The sequence below is a fragment of the Mchenga conophoros genome, linkage group LG1 (genome assembly GCF_057382185.1).
Source record: "Mchenga conophoros isolate Kocher_MC1m ecotype Shallow Benthic linkage group LG1, M_conophoros_male_GT1.1, whole genome shotgun sequence".
In the NCBI taxonomy this organism is placed as follows: Eukaryota; Metazoa; Chordata; class Actinopteri; order Cichliformes; family Cichlidae; genus Mchenga; species Mchenga conophoros.
The window spans coordinates 24207310-24228982 of NC_140526.1; the positions used below are offsets into that span (position 1 = coordinate 24207310).

The 21673-nt window shown below is 41.8% G+C and overlaps 1 protein-coding gene across 3 annotated transcripts in view; it reads right to left on the reverse strand.

Annotated features, from left to right (window-relative positions):
* Positions 1-1073: 1073 nt before the first annotated feature.
* Positions 1074-21673, reverse strand: part of acsf3 (acyl-CoA synthetase family member 3) — a 36106-nt gene continuing 15506 nt past the window's right edge. For all 3 annotated transcript variants that reach the window (XM_085271138.1, XM_085271146.1, XM_085271153.1), the window contains exons 6-10: positions 21506-21603; positions 20865-20991; positions 6723-6857; positions 6387-6498; positions 1074-2961 (exon numbers count right to left, since the gene is read on the reverse strand). In XM_085271138.1, the coding sequence (XP_085127264.1) occupies positions 2847-2961; positions 6387-6498; positions 6723-6857; positions 20865-20991; positions 21506-21603 (587 nt within the window). In that variant the 3' untranslated portion in view covers positions 1074-2846. The remainder of the gene's footprint in view (positions 2962-6386; positions 6499-6722; positions 6858-20864; positions 20992-21505; positions 21604-21673) is intronic.

The window sequence follows — 21673 nt, forward strand, 5'->3', positions numbered from 1 at the left end:
GTAGAGACAGTTCAAGGGCACGAGTACTCCATCAAGTTGAGTCCAGGGAATAGCCACCACCTTCCCTGGCCCCTCCCGTGTGTGCACCAGGTGAGCACCGAGACCTGTCCTTGGTGCTCGCCTGAATACACACAGTACGGTGCACTGATTACTTCACACCACACGCGCTCTTCAGTTTGAATTTGACCCTCTGCTGCTTCGCTGCAGCCTCCGTGTGGCAGCCCCAGTCTTCTTGCCCGTGGCCCCAGCTGACTCCCGGCTCTGGCGTGGGTGGTTGGGTGGGGTGGCGTGGGGATTTGGGGGCACTGAAGCTGTCCTCTGGTGCTCTTGCAGCCCTGCCTGCTCATCCATCCTAGCCTGCCAGCCCACAGATCGATAGCTCTGCTCTCTTAATCAGGTCTCTGGTGACTGTGGGCGGACGAGTGCGTGTGTGCGTGTGTTTCTGTGTGTGGACAGGTGGTTGTATCAGCTGGGGGCTGCACTTGTATTTCTTTCTATCTTCAGTCCTCTGACTCTTCACCATGACTGTTTATCTCAACCGTATCGCCTTGGCTTATTCTCCTCGTTGCTTATTGCCCCGGCCGTATCACTTACTTCATGCCCTTTGCTGACTTTATTTTTTGCATATTAATTTCTTTCACCCTCATTTTCACAGCTGTTGTTAGAAATCCAATCACTGTGACAGTCCTGCATCGTATTTTTGTCTTCTTTCCCTGGCTTTACTTACATCTCTTCACACGCTCTCTGCACACTCTGGCGGCACGCCAGGGTTCATCCGAGAAGAGTCTCACAGTCGAGTCGGTCCTGGTACCACTGCAATTTGTCGTAACTCGTGATGAATACAGAAGAGGTTAGACATTGTAGGAATGGAGATGAGAACCGATGAGAGGTGAGAAGAGCGAGCGGAGCGAGAGGGTTAGTCAGATGGAGTGCGGGGCATCCAGCTGTGGTGTTGTGCCTTGCTAGAGAATCCGCCTTCAGGCTCTCATTGCACCTGCATAGCCACAGCTGCACAGACACAGTGTAACACTCTTTGGGGGGAAAAAAACTTCCAAAACACTTTTTAATTAAAAATTTCCAAAACTTTTTAATTTTCATATGAAAACTGTTATTCCAAGTGCATCAGTGTGTTTACAAAACTAAATCAACCCAACAGTGTTCATCGTCTTTCTCCTGATTTACCACCGCACCGGATTTCATTTTGTTTAGTGCAGGTTTAATTAACCATGATCCTTGATTCTGGTTACACCACTCTACCACAAAAAGCTGTCATTGTGCATTCTCTGATCACACCATTTTCACTAATCAAACATCAGAATATTTCAATAAGAGCACATTTACCAAACGCTGCTTCTGGGTTTGAGCATTTTTTTAGTGGAGCATTTGAAAATCCTGGTCATCACGATCCATGCACACCACAGCTAGCTGTTCCCCTCTCATTAATGCAGATTGAAGAGCGGACCCCTCAGTTTCGCTGGGTGCAAAACACTTCACAAAGTGTTTGAAATTTCATATTTATTTTTTGTTTTCCAAGAGCTGCCACAAACATTTGCAACCGATTCCCTTTTTTTTTTAGCTCTAAAAAGGTCCTCTACGAACCTTTCATTGTGGGAAAGTAGCATAATTTGAAAGCACACTCACAATGGAAGTGTTTGGTTTTTTTATATGATAAGTACTTCAGTAGAAGACAAAGGGTCTTCTTTTTGATTCCTGAAGACAAGAAGTTCCCTCAAGTTTGAATCAAATCTTTTGGACCTAAGTCATGACCTGGAAAACAGCAAACATGTACAGAAACACTGTTTATACCACACCTTTTTGAAGCTAATATGGCTAATTTTGTGTCACTAACACTGTGTCTCCTTGCAGAGGTTCTGTTCAATACTGCCCTAAACAAATATCAGACTGATGATTTCCACAGTTTTCCAATGTCACAGAAGAGTAAAAAGTGGTAGACAGTAAACATGTTTGCCCAGTGACTGAACGATGGTACTACTTGCTCACTGCAACTACTTGCATTTAGTTAGTTACAGATTGCAATGTGACTCCACAGGCGACCTCCTAATGGGAGGAAACCTGTCTCCCAGCAATCATAGACTGACTACACTCACTCTCAGAGAGATTGGCAAATAATTAATAACAGGGTGAAAACGTATTGCAATCAATCTGCATCAGTTTCCACCAATGGGCACAAACTCTTTGTACTGGGGACTTGAGTCGCCTGGTTGCGAGCTGGCTGTATTCTGGTTACATAGTTAAATCACCGTAGCAACAACTACTTTGTGGAGGAATTTCTGTTTCAAACCTGCGAGGTTCTGCTTGGACTGAACGTAAGAAGTTAATGTGAATTTCTGTGATCTGGCTTTCTGTGTTTGAAGACAGCAATGTATTTACCATTTTTCCTGATACATCTGATTTTTGCATTTATTTGCCAACTTGACCCCATTCACTCGCAAACTGTGAAACTGGCTGTCTCCTTTTTATTTGCCATTTTATCAGTCTTGATGCACCAATGTTGTTTTGAAGATGGCAGCTGATCGCAAGTGGTTACATACCTGTTCAAGGTCACGAGGTCACAAGTTCATTGCACACAGTCGCAAAACCTTTGATTATGATGTGCCCTCCGCTGTGTATTACATTTTACATATAAATTATATTTATAGTGTATTTATAGTTGTGAATAAGTTTCCTCAAATGTTAGCTTCCACGATGTTCCATGATGTCTTCATCTACTTTTCTGCCTCCTCTCTGTCTACCTGTGTGCAGAGAAACAGCCGTGTTTCTCTCTGCTGATGTACACCTGCAGTTCTTTATCCAGGCACCTGTATGTTGTCATGCAACTTTTCCAGTCATGAAAAGAATAGTCGCAGGAGGTCCTTCTTGTTGACCTTGCCCATCTGATTCCTCGGCATCTCCTCTACCACCACCAGGCCTGTAGGTATGGTGTAGGGTGCCATGTGCTCCCTGCAATAAACACCACTGTTAATATGGATGCACACACAAATACGCAACAACAACAACAACAAAAAAAGAAAAAAGAAAAAACAGCAAACAACTGCAAAACAAAGGCTAGCCCTGTGGCGGAGTAGTCGAGATAAGGAAACGTCCTTCATACGTTCATACACTCTGCTGTTCTTCTCCCTTAATATCCCCAATTCGCCTTCCAGACACAGACAATCCCCCTTCGTACAAAAACAATATAATCACTGCAAGATGAAATAAAAAAATAAAAATAAACAAATAATAAAAAGGGAAAACAGAAGGCTGTGATAATTAAAAGTGTTTTATTTTTTTCCGTTTTGAATGCCTGGTTGTTACGTCAAGTCTTGAAGCCCGGAGCTTTTTTTATTATCTTCTAACCTAGTTTGTTTGTTTGTGCGGACGTGCGCGTGCTTTGGTGTGCAATCCAGTTGTGCGTGTGTGCGAGCATAATGACTGATATGACCGCCATCAAACACTCCTTTCAGCAGATGTCCGCGTGTTTCTGACTGAGTGAGTGAAGTGTGAATATATACGCATACGTACACGTCTCTGTAACGGGGGCTTGCGTGCTTGTGTCGCCGATTTCTCCAGGGCAATGTGTTCCTGTGTGTCTGCGTGCACGGGTGCGCGCGCACAAGCCTGAGCGTTCGAGGCGGTGTGAGGCAGTGAGGGTGAGACAGAGATTCAGACTGACAGCTGAAGCCAGGGCACTGAAGAGTGAGCATCCATCTACTTGTTTATGTCTCATTTTATCTCTTTCTCACTCTCCCCTACACCCAGGCCTCAGCAGAGGGCTGTGTGCTGGAACTGTCTGTCTCCTGGGAGGACCCCTGGCTGCAAACACTGAGTGTGTGTGTATGTGTGTGTGTGTGTGTGTGTGTGTTAACCTGAGTCACAGGCAGTAGTTGTAATCTACCATACTGGACCAGCAGGCGATAGCAGTGGGATCTAACATCCATACACCATATGGAGCTCACAGCAGTACACACACTCACACACACACTGCGCTCTACAAGAATTCAGTGATGTAAATAAATGACACTGGTGGGTTGTAGAAAGTGTGGAGGACAAAAACAGATGGTTGGAAAGTGAAGAAAAGGGTGTAAAAGAGAGTGAGAGCAGATTTTTTATGAAAACAGACTGGAGGAGTTAAAAAAAAAGACTGTTTGTGTCACTGCAATGTGGAGGGTGAATGTCACCAGTAACCGTCTCTAGCAGACAAAATAAACTCAGCTGACATTTAGGAAGCGAGGTGAAAAAAAACAAACTGTTAGGTAGCAGGACAAAGTCCTCTGTAATAATCATTTGTTTGCTTCCCCCACATCTTCTTCTTCTTTTTCATCTCCCTCATTAGTCCATTTATGGCCTTTCTTTCTCTCACATCCTTTGCTATTGATCTGGGGACTTGAAGCCCAGTCACTGGGGATGTGTGTGCTGCTCAGAGACCCACACAGTCTGAATTAGGTGCCTCCATTTGGTCCACTAAACTACATAAAATTGAACTAGTAGTTTAGCTTTCAGTTCTAAAGGCTTACAAGTCAAGACATAACGAAAAAAAATCCAGCCCTTTCCAGGTCCTGAAATTAGGCAATGACAATGTCAGATGAAGAACAAAACATGACATATTACACCATGTCTTTATTTATTTAGCAAAAACAAAGTGCAATAACCTGAAGCAATGGTTTTCTGTATGAATTTATCAGCCTCTCACATTATTGTGGGAGAACTCATAGCCCTCATCTTTACAATGCTGCTTCAGTTTATTGAGGTCAGTGAGCGTTCATTCATGCACAGCTCTCTTAAGTTCCCACCCCAGTATTTAAACCAGGGCGAAGCATAGACGTTGGACCATTGCAATGCTTTCTTTGATCTTTTCAGTCATTCTGTTGCAGATTTGCTGCTGAGCCCGGATCCCTGTCCTGTTGCCAAGCTGTCAGACAGATGGCCTCACATTTGACTCTAGCAGACTTTCATGGTTGACTCAGTGCCATACTTGTTGAGTTTGCTCCTAATTGTACTGTCATGAACGTTAACATTTAACATGCTAACCGTTCTTCTTTTTTTAGTTTAGGAGTGATTCAAGCAGCTCAATTCTTTTCTCTATTTAAATGAAGGATTTTTTACCTTTACTGCCACACAAATGCATAACACTGACTACCTCAGCTGAGAAGGCCTGATTAGGAGGATTTTATTGCTACAATGTTACTTTTTGTTTTATATTTTATATATTTTTTATTTGAACTATTTCTTCAAAGCAGCTTTATAAAACTAGATTTATTCAGTGGGTAGTTTTATTTTAGATCAATTACTTCTAGTATGAAGTAATAGGTTAATTGCAAAGCTATGCCTTCAAAGTAGTTTCCCCAGCACTGAGCAGAACTGACAAAGAGCTGTGAAGATTGTCCTTTTAAATCAGCTTAAGAAGACTTAACAAAAACATGGTCCTGTAATAATAATGGGATACGATGCTCTTTTTGGAGTTTGTTTTTGTGGATTCAGGATGATGGATTAGTTGTAAGTTATTCAGGTCACAATCTCCACTGGTGGTATGAGCTTGGAGTCCCCCTGGGCTGCAAAGCACTTTTAAAGGTGGCAGGTGGTCCAGTGGCTAGTGGTGTTACATCTCTGTTTTTTCAAAAGCAACACTTTGCTTGAAGAAAAATCAAAGCTTTGCTGTTTAAAGTCCAACACCAGTTGAAACACCAGTTTAAAGCAATAAATCCATGTTTTTTCTCATATGACTGGGGTTCTCTCTGTAATACTGCAGTGTCTTTGTGTTACAATATCATTCACAATGCAAAGTCCCTGTTTTAATAAAGTCTGCTTCCACTTGGACGTGTTTATCTGGTGAACAGAGTCCATTCCTGCAAAAGCAGAGCCACCTTAAACTTTTCTGACAGTTCACATATTTGCCTGAAAGAAAATACAGCATGCATTTTCACGCAGTGTGGATGTTAATATCAGCATAGCCTGATAGAATAGTACAGGTTCATGCAAAAATGTGGAAAATATCCCTATATTTAGCCTGTCAACAGCAATGTATTTGCTGGATATCAAAATAAAAGCAGGTATACACACAGTGACGTTCACCCTGTGACAGCTGAGATAGGCTCCAGTCCCCCCCCCCGTGACCTGAATTGAATAAGTGGGTAAGAGAGTGGATGGATTTTATGCACATAATGCTTACTTTTGTCTGCCTAACATGTTTGATTTGGCCGACTTTTTAAACCGGATGCCTTCTTGACTCAAGCTCAAAGGTGTCAGTATCTCCTCACCGGAGCTTGCTCACTTGCTAGGTGAATAAACCACAACACCAGTTGGTATGTGCATAATAAGAGACATAATTAATTAGAAAGCTCCAAAAACAGTGCACAAAGCAAAGGTTATTCAGCTGAAAGTCACAGTACCTTGCCCAGGTCTTCAATTCTGGCAAAGTCATGCTCTTGCCCCTCTTCAGCTGCACTACAGCAGTGACTTTTTGACCCCACGTGGCATCTGGGGCTCCAATCACAGCAACATCTACAAGGTTAAATATGACAAAAAATCAGACAAGCTGCAGGTAAAATTCAGCTACTCCTTTATTTTTGTCTTTCTCTACAGCAAAAGGACACCAAACTCATTTTTGATGAGTTACCTTCAGCACATAACTGCTGGATATTAACAGTGATCAAATGGTTGAGGTGCTGGTTCAGGGCTTTAATTACATGTGTCTTACAGCGGTGACATTACTTCATTCCACTTACCCGTGATGTCTGGATGAGCCAGAAGGTGACGCTCCACATCGAGTGCGCTGATCTTGTAGCCACCACTCTTGATGATGTCGACACTGGTGCGACCCATGATCCAATATACGCCGTCTTTATACACAGCGGTGTCTCCTAGAATACAGACAGGCCCATACAAGAAAGACAATGTGATGTAAGGGAAACACAGGGAAAAATACAGTCATAATTTTCTGGAACACCATTTTTATAACAAGAAGTTATTAAGCCCAATTACAATACAATACCTAAAAACAAGGCTGATAATGAACTCAATTAAAAAAATTAAGTAATATTTTTTATAGCTAAGAATAGGGAATGTAGGGTATGTAAACTTGTATCTGTGTGTAAGAGAGCGTGTGTGTTTGAGACACAAAGTCAGATAACAGTGGATGGATGAGTGTTTAAGTTGCCCCATCCTCCAGACATACATCCTCCACAGACCCACGCACACTCATGCATAAGTTTCTGGGGGACAGGTGTGGGGGAAGGCGAGTACAGTATGTGGGATGAGGGGCGCAGCTGCGCTCGTGTATGACGAGCTGGGGAAATGGGTCAGTATGGATCAGTGGGGAGAGATTAGGGAGAGAAAAATGGACGGAGGAGGGAAGGAGAGGAAGCCTGAAAATAAGGATCAGGAATATATTCTTTAGCAGAATTACATTGGGGCTGTCCACAGCTGAAACAGAGAGTGGACGCAAGTGTGTGAGACACTGTGATGAAGTGATGCATAGCAGTTAAGGTTGGATGAATAGGTTAAAAGGTCAGCGAAGGTCAGGGACTGTTCAAATATGCAAAGTGAACCTTTACGTCTTAAAGCCAGCTGTGATGTTAGAAAATCTGACTCTTTTTCACACATTTACTATGACAACTTTTCACATCTTCCAGTTATCATCATGCTCAGCTGGGTTTTTTTCCTCTATCCAGGAAGTTGGTAGGTGGAGTTGGGAAGCTTGTTTGCATGAACCAGCAAGATCTGGGCTGAGCAGAGAGCAAAGTGCATACAGGACTGCCATCTGGGTTATTTCTCTCTCTCCTTGGGCTCCTGGCCTCTTTTCCTCGTCTGTCTTTGGTTTGCTCTTCCAAACCAAAGACACAAAGACCCATGTATACACTCAGCCCTCCATTAAACACACTACTGGCTGACGTGACTACTTGAATATCTCATAATTTCAAAACTGCCCCTGTGGAGTTTCTAAGCAAACAGAAACTCTGGGAATTTTCTACTTTCTGCCAAGAAACAGTCCTCTCAGTAAATGCTCTGTAAAAATGCTACACTCTTGATTTTATTCGTATTTTTTCTATTAGCATATTCATTAGTGTGTTTTAGAGGTGCTTATAAACAGATTTAGCACTTTGTCCTGAGGATGTCATGAGCTCAGATTTTCACTACATAATTATTATGACCAAAAGAATTCTCTATAAGGACATTATTATGATGGCCATAGAAATCTTTAATTTACTTTTCATGTGTTTAGTGTCCTAGTCACACTTGGCTGGGAACACCTTGGCAACTACCAGGGTTGGTATGGAAAAAAACTATAGTTTCCATCTGGTTGGCAAGTGGTTGCTGGCAGTTGTTGTGAAACCAATTTCAAACGCCTCAGTCACACAGGGCTTGGTCAGCGAACCCTCCAACATCCACAGGTTGTTAGGGAAGAATCTACAGGTACATTTGATCACAAAGAGGTAATACAGCCATGCCTTGAAAACCTGCATGTGATTGCTTTTTTGCATATACTACGATATACCCGCTACACATGTGTCTTTCCGGTGTACTCTGCACCCGAGACTTAGGAAAAACACAACTTGGACACCAGTCATTCAGTCTCCACAGCATCTGTGTACACAGCTTGCAAGTTAGTATAAACCTATCCTTAAGATGCCACACAAATTACATATGATGTTACTGCACATGATATCACACGTTAGCCTTTCCTTTTGTTCCTGTTAAAGTAACTGGTTGCTGGCTGGAGCTTCATATTGATTAAAATTGTGTCAGCAGTTTAACTCTCAGTAAAAAAGTGCACAAAGCAAAATCCTTAAAGGCATGGTTGGACGTTTATTCCCCAAAATGCTGAACAATTCTGAGGGACATAGTTGCACTTGTAAGCTTTACACAGCACCCCTCAGCATTGCAAAAAACCTCAGTGTTGCTCAGTTAAGAACATTTAAGGTAAAGCTGTGCGTGTTTGCAGACTGTAGCTGAAAAATATGGAGTCAATAAAAGAAAGCAACTGCACCTGCCTCACCTGGAATCAGCACGCAGCATTGTAGGAGAGGGATTACATTTTGATGGTGGTCTGTTTTTACTGCCATCTTCCACCTGTCCTCTATTCCATCATTTAGTCTGTACTGCTAACCCCATATCCCTCCATCCGTCTTACCTATACGTCCATGTTTTCAGCTTCTCCAGCTCCAGTGCCACACAAACACAAACAAACTATGTTTTCTTACGTTTTCAATTCTATTTTTATGCTTCATTTTTTTTCCAACTACCTCTCAAACATCTCTCATCACATCTTCTGTTTCCTTCTCTCCACCTCTCTTCCTGTCTCCTCTTCCCCCCTCTTGCCTCTCCACCTCAGCATCAATAGAGGGCCCATCTGTTCCCATACATCATGCACTTCATTTCAGTTTATTAGCTGGGATAAATCATAAATATTTCATTATACATCACGGGCGGCTGTCGCCTGCACACCGACAATTTATCACCGCTGCCCTCTCTGCCGGCTTGCCACGGCGGCTATAAGCTTTCCAGTCTATTAAACAAGATTGATACAGTGTGTAAATTTAGATATTGGGAATTTCTTCACAGACCACTGCTCCGCACTGATAGGCCAGGGTAACAGGAGGGAGGAAAGGGAGGATGGAGGGAGAGGGGGAGAAAGTAGAGAGGCGAGCAGAGGAGCTGGTTTGGTGTTAACACCACTATCAGGGTAGTTACAGTTCCCCCTCTTTAAGATGAGGGGCAAAAGAAGAAGAAAAAAATGATTTGGTTTCAGCCATGTAGCTCTCTCATCTTATGCAAACAGATATGGAGAAATGAGCAGTTTACGTGCACACTGATAAACTGTTTGTGTATCTTGCGTGGGCGTGTGTGTGCGCGCAAATTGAAACAGATAAAAACATACAATAAAATCAGTACATCTAGCTGTAGCGTCAAGCTGCATTAACGAAGCAAACGCTGACAAAAGGGTTTGAAAAGGAATGCTCAGACAACATAGTTGAATTGAGTTTGAAGTACTTATACAGGACTCTTTGACCTTGTCTCTTTGAGGGGAAGGAAGTAACGAGGGATAGAACAACATGTTTGGAGAGACGCACAAGTGGGAATAGCGATTGGAGAACACAGACTGATAAAAGAGGAAAGAAGGGCGGGAGCGGGATTGTTGGGAACTGTGTTACTAGGACGTACATTTACACACACAAATATACACACATGCGTACTGTATGTACTCACACACAACACATGCGTACGCACACACACGCACACAATCACTACTTCAGGCATCAGAGACTCTCCGCCATTATGTGTTATGGCGTCTGAGGCAGATATGGCCGAATGGCTTTCCTAATTAAAACGATAAGAAGCCTAATTGCACTGGGCTTTCATCTCATTCTGAGGCATTAAAGAAAGTGAAGGCACACAGTGTGAAAAAAAGAAATAAAAATAGATCAAGAATTTAACTGAGGATGGAGGGTCAGAGGAAACTTCCACAGTGTCTTTCAGAAAACCAGGAAAATGACATTAGAGGGGTTCGCAGAAGCAGAAAAGAAAACATCAAATTATTTCAAACCAATAACAAGAAAAACAGCATCGTGAGGAGAGGTGAGCTACGAGCAGCTGCAATATTTCCAACTATTTAACCAAGATTACAGTAAAGCAGAAATTGCTTTTGGAAGGTGACTCATTTATTTTAACAAAAATGAATCGCTTTCACTCTTGCTGTGATATTTTTGCAGAATAAAAAATAAGCTTTTGTCGGTGATATCCTTGACGCAGGAAAACCAAACATATTATACTGAACAAACTGTAGGAAAAAAAGTGGAGAAATGAAGGGAAACTGTATAGTTAAAACAAAAGCTGGTGTATGTTTTTGATGGTATGATATAGTTGACAGAGCTGATATACACTGTATGGACAGGCTGGGGTTGGTCGGGGCCCCTTAGTTCAGTCACACAGGCCTGCAGTTGCTAGGGAAAAATGTGTAATCTGAGATTGGCTGGCAAGTGTTTCCTGGAGACTGCTCGCTGTTCCCAGGTGATTGGCTGCAAAGTGGGTATTACACCAAAAACAGAGAAAGTTTTTGTCTTCAGAGTAAAAGTTGTGCCTCACCACTACAACCAACACATGCCAAAAGCTGCAACTTTCACTTTGAAGGCAAGCATTCTCACACTTTTCAGACTCTCACTACCACGCACGATGTGGTAATGAAACTGAGACCAGTTGGTATCTTCCATGCAAACTGCAGGTGATCATGTGCTACCGAACAAAGCAGTTTCAAAGCACAGTTTCACTAATAAACCGCAGTAATCAGAGATTCACTGACATCTGTTTAGACCTTTATGAATGATCTCACAGAGCTGCCACTTACAAACCTGTTAGGGAATTCACATTTTTCTGTTGTGGTCGCCAACAGGTCTTACCTGACGCCTTACCACGATATTCGAAACAATTCTGTGTATCTAACTTCATGAGAACAGTTTACCCTTCTCTGTCTCAGTATGACTGTTGGTGTGTTCCTAAAAAAGCTGGAAGTTGGAATTTCTGAGTTCTCAGTCAGAGCTGAAATCTGGAATTACCCTTCGACTCGGATTTCCCACCAGGAAAGTCGGAAAAGACCCAGCAACCCCGAGTTAACAATCCAAGATGGCGGCACTGAACAGTCATAAAACTATAAAACTGCTCATCTGCACTGCCAGCGTTGTGTATTTATGACTGCCTAAATAAGCAATAAACAGCGCACTGACCAGCCTCCATCCATAATGTGCTGCAGCAGTTTTTAAATTAAAAGTATAAAAAGAAACAAGTATTATGATCCTATTTTTATATAGGATTATATAATCCTACTTTTACTTCTTTTTTCTGGAACATGCTAAATTGGGAGTGGTGTCACTCCCGAGTTATTTGGAATTTGGAACACAGTGTGTGCCCCAGTGCACAAAGCAAAATCCTTAAAGGCATGGTTGGATGAGTGTGGTGGTGAAGATGAACTTTACTGCCCCACACAGACTCTTGTGCAACTGCACCGAACATCTTTGGAAGGGGCTAGAATGGCGAATGCAAGCCAGGCCATCGTGAAAATTTCAAAAAAATCCAGCAGGATGGTGTCCCAGAATTGCGAAGCTGTTACAGATCGAAGAGGAGGAGGGGGGTCACATCCAAATTTGCCTATGAATGTAGATTGGGATGCCATAAAAGCTGCTGTAGGTGGCTAAATATTTTTTGTATGTTGTTATAGTTCAAGAAAGACAAAGGGCACATTCACGAGGACATGTAGTTATGTTTCACTAAAAATGAAGTTAATGCAGTTTACTCAGCCTGGAGCTTAAATTTTGGTCCAGGAAGGACAGGAAAGGCCCTCCTGCACAGGGTTGTTGTCTCAACCCATCGAACAAACTGTTTGCCTCTCTTGCAGAGTACCCACTCAACAAACACTCAGTGATGACAGGGAAGCAGAAAAGGGGCTCCACACTCATCTTCCTTACATCAGGAAATGTGACAAGATTCAACAGTCTCTTCTATTTTTAAAACTTGTCCTAAATTATTATTAATCCCCCTCATCGATGCTGCCTGTGCCTTAAAAATGATGCACTTGTATTACGCCCATTTTTTCCACACAACAATCCAGAACGACACAAAGACACACAGACAAAGTCTAGACGTGTTACTTTTCTAAGACAAAAAACGTGCAAAAGAAAAGGTCAGAGTGTGACATATGACAAAGGCCAACACTGCAGAAACAGTTCAGTCTGCTGCCACTAGCTTCACTGCGAGAGGTGCCGGGGAATGAAAGAATGAAAGAGAGAGACAACTAAAATTTCACAAAAACAGTTTCTGTAGAGGTGACAGAAGTCATCTCTTAGCTTGCCAGCACCTTCTAGCACCATAAGAGATTTCTGCTGCTACGGGAACACACAGAAATAAGTGTTTGCAATTCAGTGTGGTTTGAGTGCGACCTTGATCTAAGTACCATGCACTTGTGTTTGTGTGCATGCCCCACTCAACCCTGGAGATGTGGCTGGCATTTCACTTCCTGTAAAGTGTACACTTTCAGTGATAAGATGAAAATGTGTTCACATTCACATTTGAGCCCATTCTGGCTTGTAGTTTATGCTTTAAAAAAAGTATAAAAACACAACAACAACAGAACGTGAACCTTGGGAAGGGTATGGAATAAATAAATAAATCTTATAGACATTCACACTCTCAAACAGCCTGAGCTTCTGGCTGATAGGGGCTTACTTGTAAACATAATACTGACTTCAACATTAAAAACTTTAGTCATGTTAAATATGAACATCCAAGTCATAAATGGATGGACACGGTCAGCAGCGATACTCAGGCACACTGTGGCATTTAAATGACGCTCAAATGCCGAGCCTATCATCTGAATGTCAAAGCAGACAGACTCATCAGAAAAAGGAAAATCTTTTCCAGTCTTCTGTTGTCCAATTATTGGTTTCTTTGTGCAAATTGTACTCTTAGTTTCCTGTTTTTCTGCTGCTCTGTTTTAAGGTTCAGAGGTGCTCTTCTTCATACCTTGGCAGCAACAACTCGTTATTTGAGTTATGGTTTTGTTCCTATCAGCTTGAAGAAATCTTGGCAGTAATTCCAGATTTAAGCAAAATATAGAAGTGAACCGTTGGGATAGTTAATGCTGTAAGTGATATGAACTCAGATTCAAGTCTGATGTTTAAGGTGATAAGAATACTTACATTTCACCTCGATGTCCTCATGGCTGAAAATTCCACATGCTGTAAAGGTGACGTCTTTAGCTGCCCTCTCTTTGACCTTCTATCTTCACTATTTACAGCCACCAATAGCCACTAGACAGGCTGCTCTGTAGGTGTTACACCTAATTAATTTTAATTGAGTGCCTTCAATCTACAGCATAGTCCCATCCTCTGTATATCTTCTGAATACACCAATGTAGGCGGATGCAAACTTAAAAAACAAACAAAACAAAAAACAGATATAAAATTTCAAAAAAAGACTCCAAAACTCAGAAGTGTTTTTCCTTCTGACATTTTTTTGTAGAGCTGTTATTTGACAGACATAGAGTGTTTATACATGCCTCTACATGAGCATCGCTGAAGTGCTGAACATGAGCCTGACGAGGAGACGCTTCTCCTCTGCGGGAAGGTACAAGTGGAGTCAGGGTCTTTCAACCCATTCAGCACAACCTAAACTCTCACACTGCGGGTCAAAACTAAGCACCCTCCATCACCGTGGAGAGGAGAGCCTTATCTGCACAAGATGAGACAGGTCTAAATGTGTCATGCCTCTTCAGAGAGTGACTGTAAACACTTAGCATATATGAATATTAATGTTCCACATTAAAGCCCCAATGCCTAGATGGAAGTCTTAATGAGGATAAATAACAGACAGCCAAGCACCGAAATCTCAGCTCTGACATTATTTATCATCCTTAACTTTTGTCACAGCTCCTTTTTTAGTAATTAATATCATACAAGAAAGCACTTTGCACTTGGATGAGTGATCTAATTTGTTTAATATAATGCAATTAAAAGAGCTTGAATTGCTTTATGTTAATGTTACTGATTATATTCCTGGCTGGACTGCCTTTCTCAAAGAAGATAACAGGCTGAAGCTGAGGATTGATGTCTGTCTCAGATCTGCCACGTTCATCAAGGAAATTTAACCGCTGTTTACAAGCATCCACACTCCACAGAGTCACACAAATCTAGTCTCATTCAAGACACAGTTTTGCCTTTGCCACTTTGGATTCATACCAACTCTTGCCTTTTTGCCTTTCCCTGGAACAGACAGGTGAACGAGGTAAGAAAAAGAATCAGGAGGGAACTTTAAAAATATTTTATGCATCTTCAGTTTACCAAAAACCCCAGAAAAAAACCCATCCTGTACACGATATGGTGTTTATTTACCTGCAACTAGTATTAATAAAACAATGGCCAACATGCGTCGACGTCTCAGCTGTAAAGTTGCACGGATGGCTGTTTGATCGAAGTGCTGCGGGGAGCGGGGCGTTGGATGAATCCCGTAGGGAGCACTGACATTGGAGTTAGGAGGACACGATGTAACTTGGGGTGAAATATGACATTGGGAACACAGAGAGGGATGGAGGCAGGGAAGAGGAGAGAACAGCTGGAAGCAAAAGACCAATGCACAAATGACTAGTGAAGGCTCTGCAGGATATGAGCCACACTCCTGTTTGTCTGTCTGCTGAAAATTTCCCCCGCAGATCTAAAGCTCACCTTTAAAGCTGAGGTTACATCTCTCTTGGTTGCACACAAGCACACACAAGCACACACAAACACACACGCACACCCATACTCAATCAAATGTGTCCTAACACTCATGTTTGGTGAAATGAGATTCTGAAAAACGAAGCCCTGCATCATAATACAAATATGGTAGATGCCAAAAAAACCCCAACCAAGTCCAAATTCATATTTTAACCACATTTGCAGCTTTTAAAAGAGCCATTTACCTCACATTAAAACCATATTTCAAGCAATTTCGCATTAATGTTGCCAAATGAAAGACCAGACTTCATGAAAGGATTGAGAGGCAGTAACACAACAGGACCATCATGAAAGACAGCCTCTCTCAAACCCTCCCCCCCGATGTTTCTGCAGTTATTCTTCAGCTGCTAATTTTGAGGTGGAAAATCTTTGCTGCAAAAAGTGGAACCTGCTGATGGCAGACTTGGAAAATCTCCAAGTAATCCAGTCTTGTGAACAAAAACAGCTTTGATAAACTGAATGTTTCAGCTCCTCAGAAATCACAGTGAAATAAACAAAGACGTGCTGGACTGAATGATCAGCTTGCTATATGGTGGGTCAAAGTCACTAAAACATATCAATAACAGAATAGACTGATTTATTCATTCAACCATTCATCTCTTCATGCCTGTCTTTAAGGGGGACACCAAGGTGTTCCCAAGCCAGCTGAGAGATACAATCTTTGCAGCATGTCCTGGGACTGCCCCGGGATTTCTTCCCAGCAGGATATGCCTGAAATACCTCACCTACAAAGCATCCTAGTCAGATACCTGAGACACCTTAATTGTCTCCTTTCCTTTTGTGGAGGCGCTACACTGAGTCCCTCCCGCATGACAAAGCTCCTGACCCAATCTATAAGGGAGAGCCCAGACACCTTTTAGATTAAATTCCTTTCCACCGTTTGTATCTGCGGTCTTGTTCTTTTGGTCACTACTCAGAGCTCGTATCCAGATCACCGCAGCAGGCTGGTACATCACCCATGTTACTACAGATGCCACACCAATCTGTCAGTTAAATTCTTGCTTCGTGGATGTCTCACTTGTCAACAAGACCCTATGACGCTCTTCCACTGAGGCATCAACTCATCCCCAACCCCGAGTGGGCATGCCACACTTTTCCAGTGTGTCAGCCAAGACAGCCCCACAGCATCCAGAGCCTGAAGAAACCTAAATCTCATCCAGCCCAGGGGCTCAGTCAACAGGTTATTTTTTTTTAATTTGATGTTTTTATTTTACTACTTGGGTTAGATATGGCAGCTGACTAGTTTGCGTGTTTGTTTTCTGTCACAATGTTTAAAACGATTCATACAAAAATCTGTTTTTGTATCTCTGAAAAGCTGCTGGGAGCTCATGAAAGTTGCCCTAATAAACACCTTTCACACAGTTATGTAATTAAATAATTTAACCTCTCTGGGGCTAATAGTCAGATTCCAGGCTCAGTTTTATCCCAACTGCTCTCTGCAGCACAGCCAAACTTCTTATTAGTGAAATAAAAAATTCAAAAACAGCTAATGCTTAAGCTTCTCTTTCTTCCCATGAGTTCTGACTAATTTATGCATTCATAAATTACTCTTGGAGGAGTTCTGGGTTTTGTTTGTTGGCATCAACTAACGACTAACGAGCAAATCTGAAGCAACGCCTTCAGTCTCTCTTCTCACTGCTTCCATTGCCTTGCTGTATCTATATGTGTACAATAAATGGAACAACAAACGCTCTTACAGGCTTACTGGGTCAAGATGAGCTTTCTTTTTAGCTCTGGACAGCAGACAGACTGTATTGTAGAGCACAAAAGGAGGGCTAAAAAAAAGTGAGAAGGGATCAATGTGCTCAGAGATGTTTGTGAAGATGAGTGGAAAGAGAGAACGCTTAGGTGACAGCTTCCCTATCGAGCTGTCAATCACGCTACACAGCACCTGTTAACTCTGGAGAAGACACCTTTGGCCAGCTGAGAACCTATTGATCTAAACTCCCACTCGTTCTCTGCTTCTCAGATTTCACATTTCTTTTCCCATCTCTCTTTGCTTTTGTCAGTCTCCCCTGTTAGCATTGTTTTTGCAAAGTTCAAACAGAATTTTTTTAAAGACATTTTCTCCTCTTGCACAAAGCAATTGTGGCTAATCTAAAAAGTGCATTTTTTCATTATGAATATTGAGGGCTGGTGTGCGTATTTTTCCTAACAGTCTTCCTAATGAGATACATTTAATCTAAAAATAATGAACCCAACAAAACACTGTACATTAACTCTATTGCCTTTCGACCTACACGACGTCTAATGCAAAGTTATTATCATTTTCTATTTTCTTATTCATTTTTATTACATTTTCAGTTCAGGTTCAGTTAGCTGCCAGAGTGGATTTTCGTTTTTGTTTGAAAAATATTGAATTTTTTACAAGTTTTTATTAGTTTAGGCATGAAGGCTTTCACACACCGGACGTGTAAAAGTAGCGTGCACATTTCATTTGCAAGAAAATTTCACAGGATGAAATAAAACATCTGGATTTCTGTTCCTGTTTTTGTCTGCAGCAGATTATTCAGATCGCGTCTTCTAAAATTTGCCATTTGCAATCCACTTTAAAAGTTTGTACATCCACGTTTTTACAGCCCAACTCCATAAAGAAAATCTTGGTAAGAAATTTCGGTTAGCAGCCACCTTTTCCCCCAACCAGGCAGTTAAATCCCAGAGCATATAGAAAAAGTGAGATACAGAAGACCGCAAGAGATCAGCCCACTGTTAGCAAGCGAAAGATGGAGCGTGAGATTGAAACTGTGAAAGAAAAAAGTTGCTGTGTGAAACGTGGAGCAGGTGTAAGAGTAAAAAAGGAGACAGTGTGAGAAATGAGTTAAGAAGCTGGGAAGGAAGATGAAGTGCACAAGGTCTTCATCAAATTTTTGGACTTTGTCTTTCCCCCTTCTCCCTGCCTGCATGTGTATGACCTCATACCTGCTCAGTAAACCCACATCTTGGATATAGTTTTACTTACTAAAAATTCACATTTCAAAGTTTTCTATTATTGATATTTCAAATGTTCCAAAAGAAAACAAATAAACACAAGACAGAGTAACACTATTATAAGTTTATGTTTTTATGTCACTTTGGTGTGTTAAATAAATTCCTCAGTACTAAAGAGAAGAACAGAAAAGAAGCAATCATTTCGATGTAAACAGACAAAATGTTACTGTCCAACATTTTAAATGCACATCTCTTAATGACTGATGAGGGGATTCATATCGATTCAATAAATATTCACCTAAGTCGAGCAGGCACCAGGATAAAATGGCAAGCCTGTTTCAATCTAAAGCTCATAATAAACCTACCAGTATTTAATTCCCAGTAATAAACACAAATCTATAATGTTTTAATTGTTTGACTTGTTTTAATATTGCAGATTTCAATCAGCTCTGGAACCACAAAATGCTTCAAAGGCATTTGTCATGCATGCAGGAGGGCTGCCAAATAGGGCTGGGCCATATCGTACCGTTCACGGTAATACTGGTATAATGTTGGGCAACGATAAGAAAATGAAATATCGCGATAGAATATGGGTAAAACGCACATGCGCAGTGCCTTTGTTTTCATACGCACATGGCGAAAAAGCATGACAGTGACGGAGAATGAGAAGGGCGAAAGTGGATCTTTGAATGAAACGGATGAACCAGAATTGGTTTGTAAAAATGCTGCAACTTCAGTGGTGTGGAACTGGTTTAGCTTTCGTCCGTCAGATACACAACAAGGCACTATTTTTGGTAGCGCATGCTAGCGGGCCGTCGTTATTACCGTGTTTTCTGGAAAATACGGCACACTTAAAATCAATCCTTTGATTTTTCTGAAACCGACAGTGCCCCTTATAATCCCGTGTGCCTTATGTATGAATTCTGGTTGTGTTTACTGACCTCGAAACGATTTTATGTGGTACACGGCGCTCGAAAATCTGTCAAATTTTTTAGTACGACTTTGCTAAGCTACGAAGCCAAACCGCTTGATGGATTGTCGGAGCATTACGACTACTGTAGGCAGGACCCTGGCGGAGTGATACGTACTGTGCTTCAACATAATATTACTGTATTGTGTGTGTGTATAACCTCTTTTTAAGTTTTGTGGATGTTATACATGGTTATACTGAGGATATGTCAGCCAGTTTCCACTGGAAATGCCTTTTGGTTAAACTGTCAGCAAGGAATTTGCATTTGTGCTGTTAAATTTTTATATAACTTTAATGCAGATAAAAAACAGCTGCTCGTTTAAGTGAAAATAGGTTGATTTATTTTTTTTTGCATTAATAAAGTTGTGGAGTTTTAAAGTATTTTGTCTAGTCTCAATTATATCGTCAGTTATATCGTTATTGCAAATTTTCAAATGCATATCATGATAAATATTTTGGTCATATTGCCCTGCTCTACTGCCTAAGACCTGTGAACACACTGATTGGTAAAATCTGGATTTTTTTTTTTTAAAATGTACTTGAGTTTATTCTCGAGCTGAGTTAAAACACAAAGAAAGCAAAACAATGTGAATTTCCGACACAGTTGCTCCTGTTTGAATCATCGATTCACCGGAGAATTGAAGAAAATCTGAATTTGAAATTTGAAGGAAAAAAAGCTGCATGTGTGTTGAAACTGGCATCAGCGAACACAGGCAGGGCAGGTAAGGTGTTTGATAGCTTCCAACAGAGTAGTCCACAGTGTGTGTGTGGCTTGAGGGACTGGTCTGTGGGGAGCTGATTGCACAGGCTCTCATTATGTGGCCAGTGGCTGTAATGGAGTGTGACAGCAACGTGCTGTGCTCTGGATCTCTGTCCTTCCAGCCTGCAAAGCCAATTAAACACACTCTGCCTTGCCCTGCTTCGTTCTCCATCACTCACTCCTTCCTTGCTGTTCCCCACTCCCGCCTCCACCACCATCGGCAGCTCCCGATCGCTACCTTCTTGGTCCCCAGAGTCAGCTTTGCAGCTGACTCTTTCTAACCCCCTCCAACACATCTCCAAGCTCAATACTTCAAGCTCCTTCCCAAATCTTTTGCTTCCTCCTCTTATTTCCTGTGGTCTACATGACAATTCAAAGCTCTGATTGCTTCTGCCCTTCTTCCTGCACTCCTCAGCCCCCCCCTCAAAACTAACCGAATGCCTGCCTCTCCCGCTGGTAAAGTATGGGTCTGTTTGGGGGGGGGGCACAAGGGGAGAAGTGCTGGGCTAGAGAGAGGAACATCCTCTGATGACAGCTTCCCTCTATGCTACCACACACACACACACACACACACACACACACACACACATTGCAATAGTTGGTTCTTCAGGACCTGGAGCAGTCACAACCACTTAGGAGGAAAAATGCCCTGCAGCACCAAAAACACACATAGTCCATTTATCACTCCCTCATAGTTCCCCAAAATGTGCGCGCGCACACACACACACTGTCTGAATGTGTGACTATGTGTGTGCTTCCAGCATTGGACTCCTGGTTTTTAAGTGTTTAAAATCATGTCATCGTGCCCCGAAAGTACAGTGTGCAACACTGATGAAAAAATCTTATGACATCTTTCATCTCCTGTGAATCCCTCTGACAGTACAAACCATAAATGGTAGTGAAATGCACTCGCTATGCATGCATACTGCTGAGGAAGATGAGGGTTTGGTACCTGTCTTGAACCAGCCATCCTCAGTGAAAGACTCTCTGGTCTCCTGAGGTTTGTTAAAGTACTCTTTAAAAACAGATGGCCCTCGAACCAGAAGCTCCCCCTCTTTCCCCTCCAGACCAGGTCGTACCTGATGCATATACATGGAAAGAAAGGAAGAAATCAGGATAAATACATCACCGTGCTTAACAGCTGGTATGAGATGTTAGTCCTGATATACTGTGTTCGTTTTATATACTATCATTAAAAATCTACACTGATTTTGTTTATCCAAAGGACATTTTCCCAGAAGTCTTATTATTTTCTTGGATATAACATAAGCTGTGCCGCCATGTTCTTTTTAAAGAAAAGTGGCTTTCTCCTGGCAATCCTTCCAAGCAAACGACACTTGTTCAGTCTTTTCCTAATATTACTGACATGAACTTTAACATTTAACATGCTAAGTCAGGCCTGCAAAGTCTGAGATGTACTTTTTCTTTATCCGTCATACAGTCTGACCTTGGGGTCTCACACTTGTTGGTCATCAGTTATTCAAGTGCATTTCATTAGCAACAGGAACAGGATTGCATTGAGTCTGATGCTAAACCTTTGTTTTCACATGATTTTACCTGATGACACCTATATATATTGAACTTATGGATTACCTGAGTCTCTTTGTGAGTGCCTTCCACAATGGTTGTATTAATTGTGTTATTCATAACAATCCGAACTTCCACACCAGGCAGCGGCAACCCAACAGCTCCTGTCAAACACAAAGAAAGCCCATGAACACAGAGAGAAGAGAATACACTTTGTCGAAGCAGAATGGGATG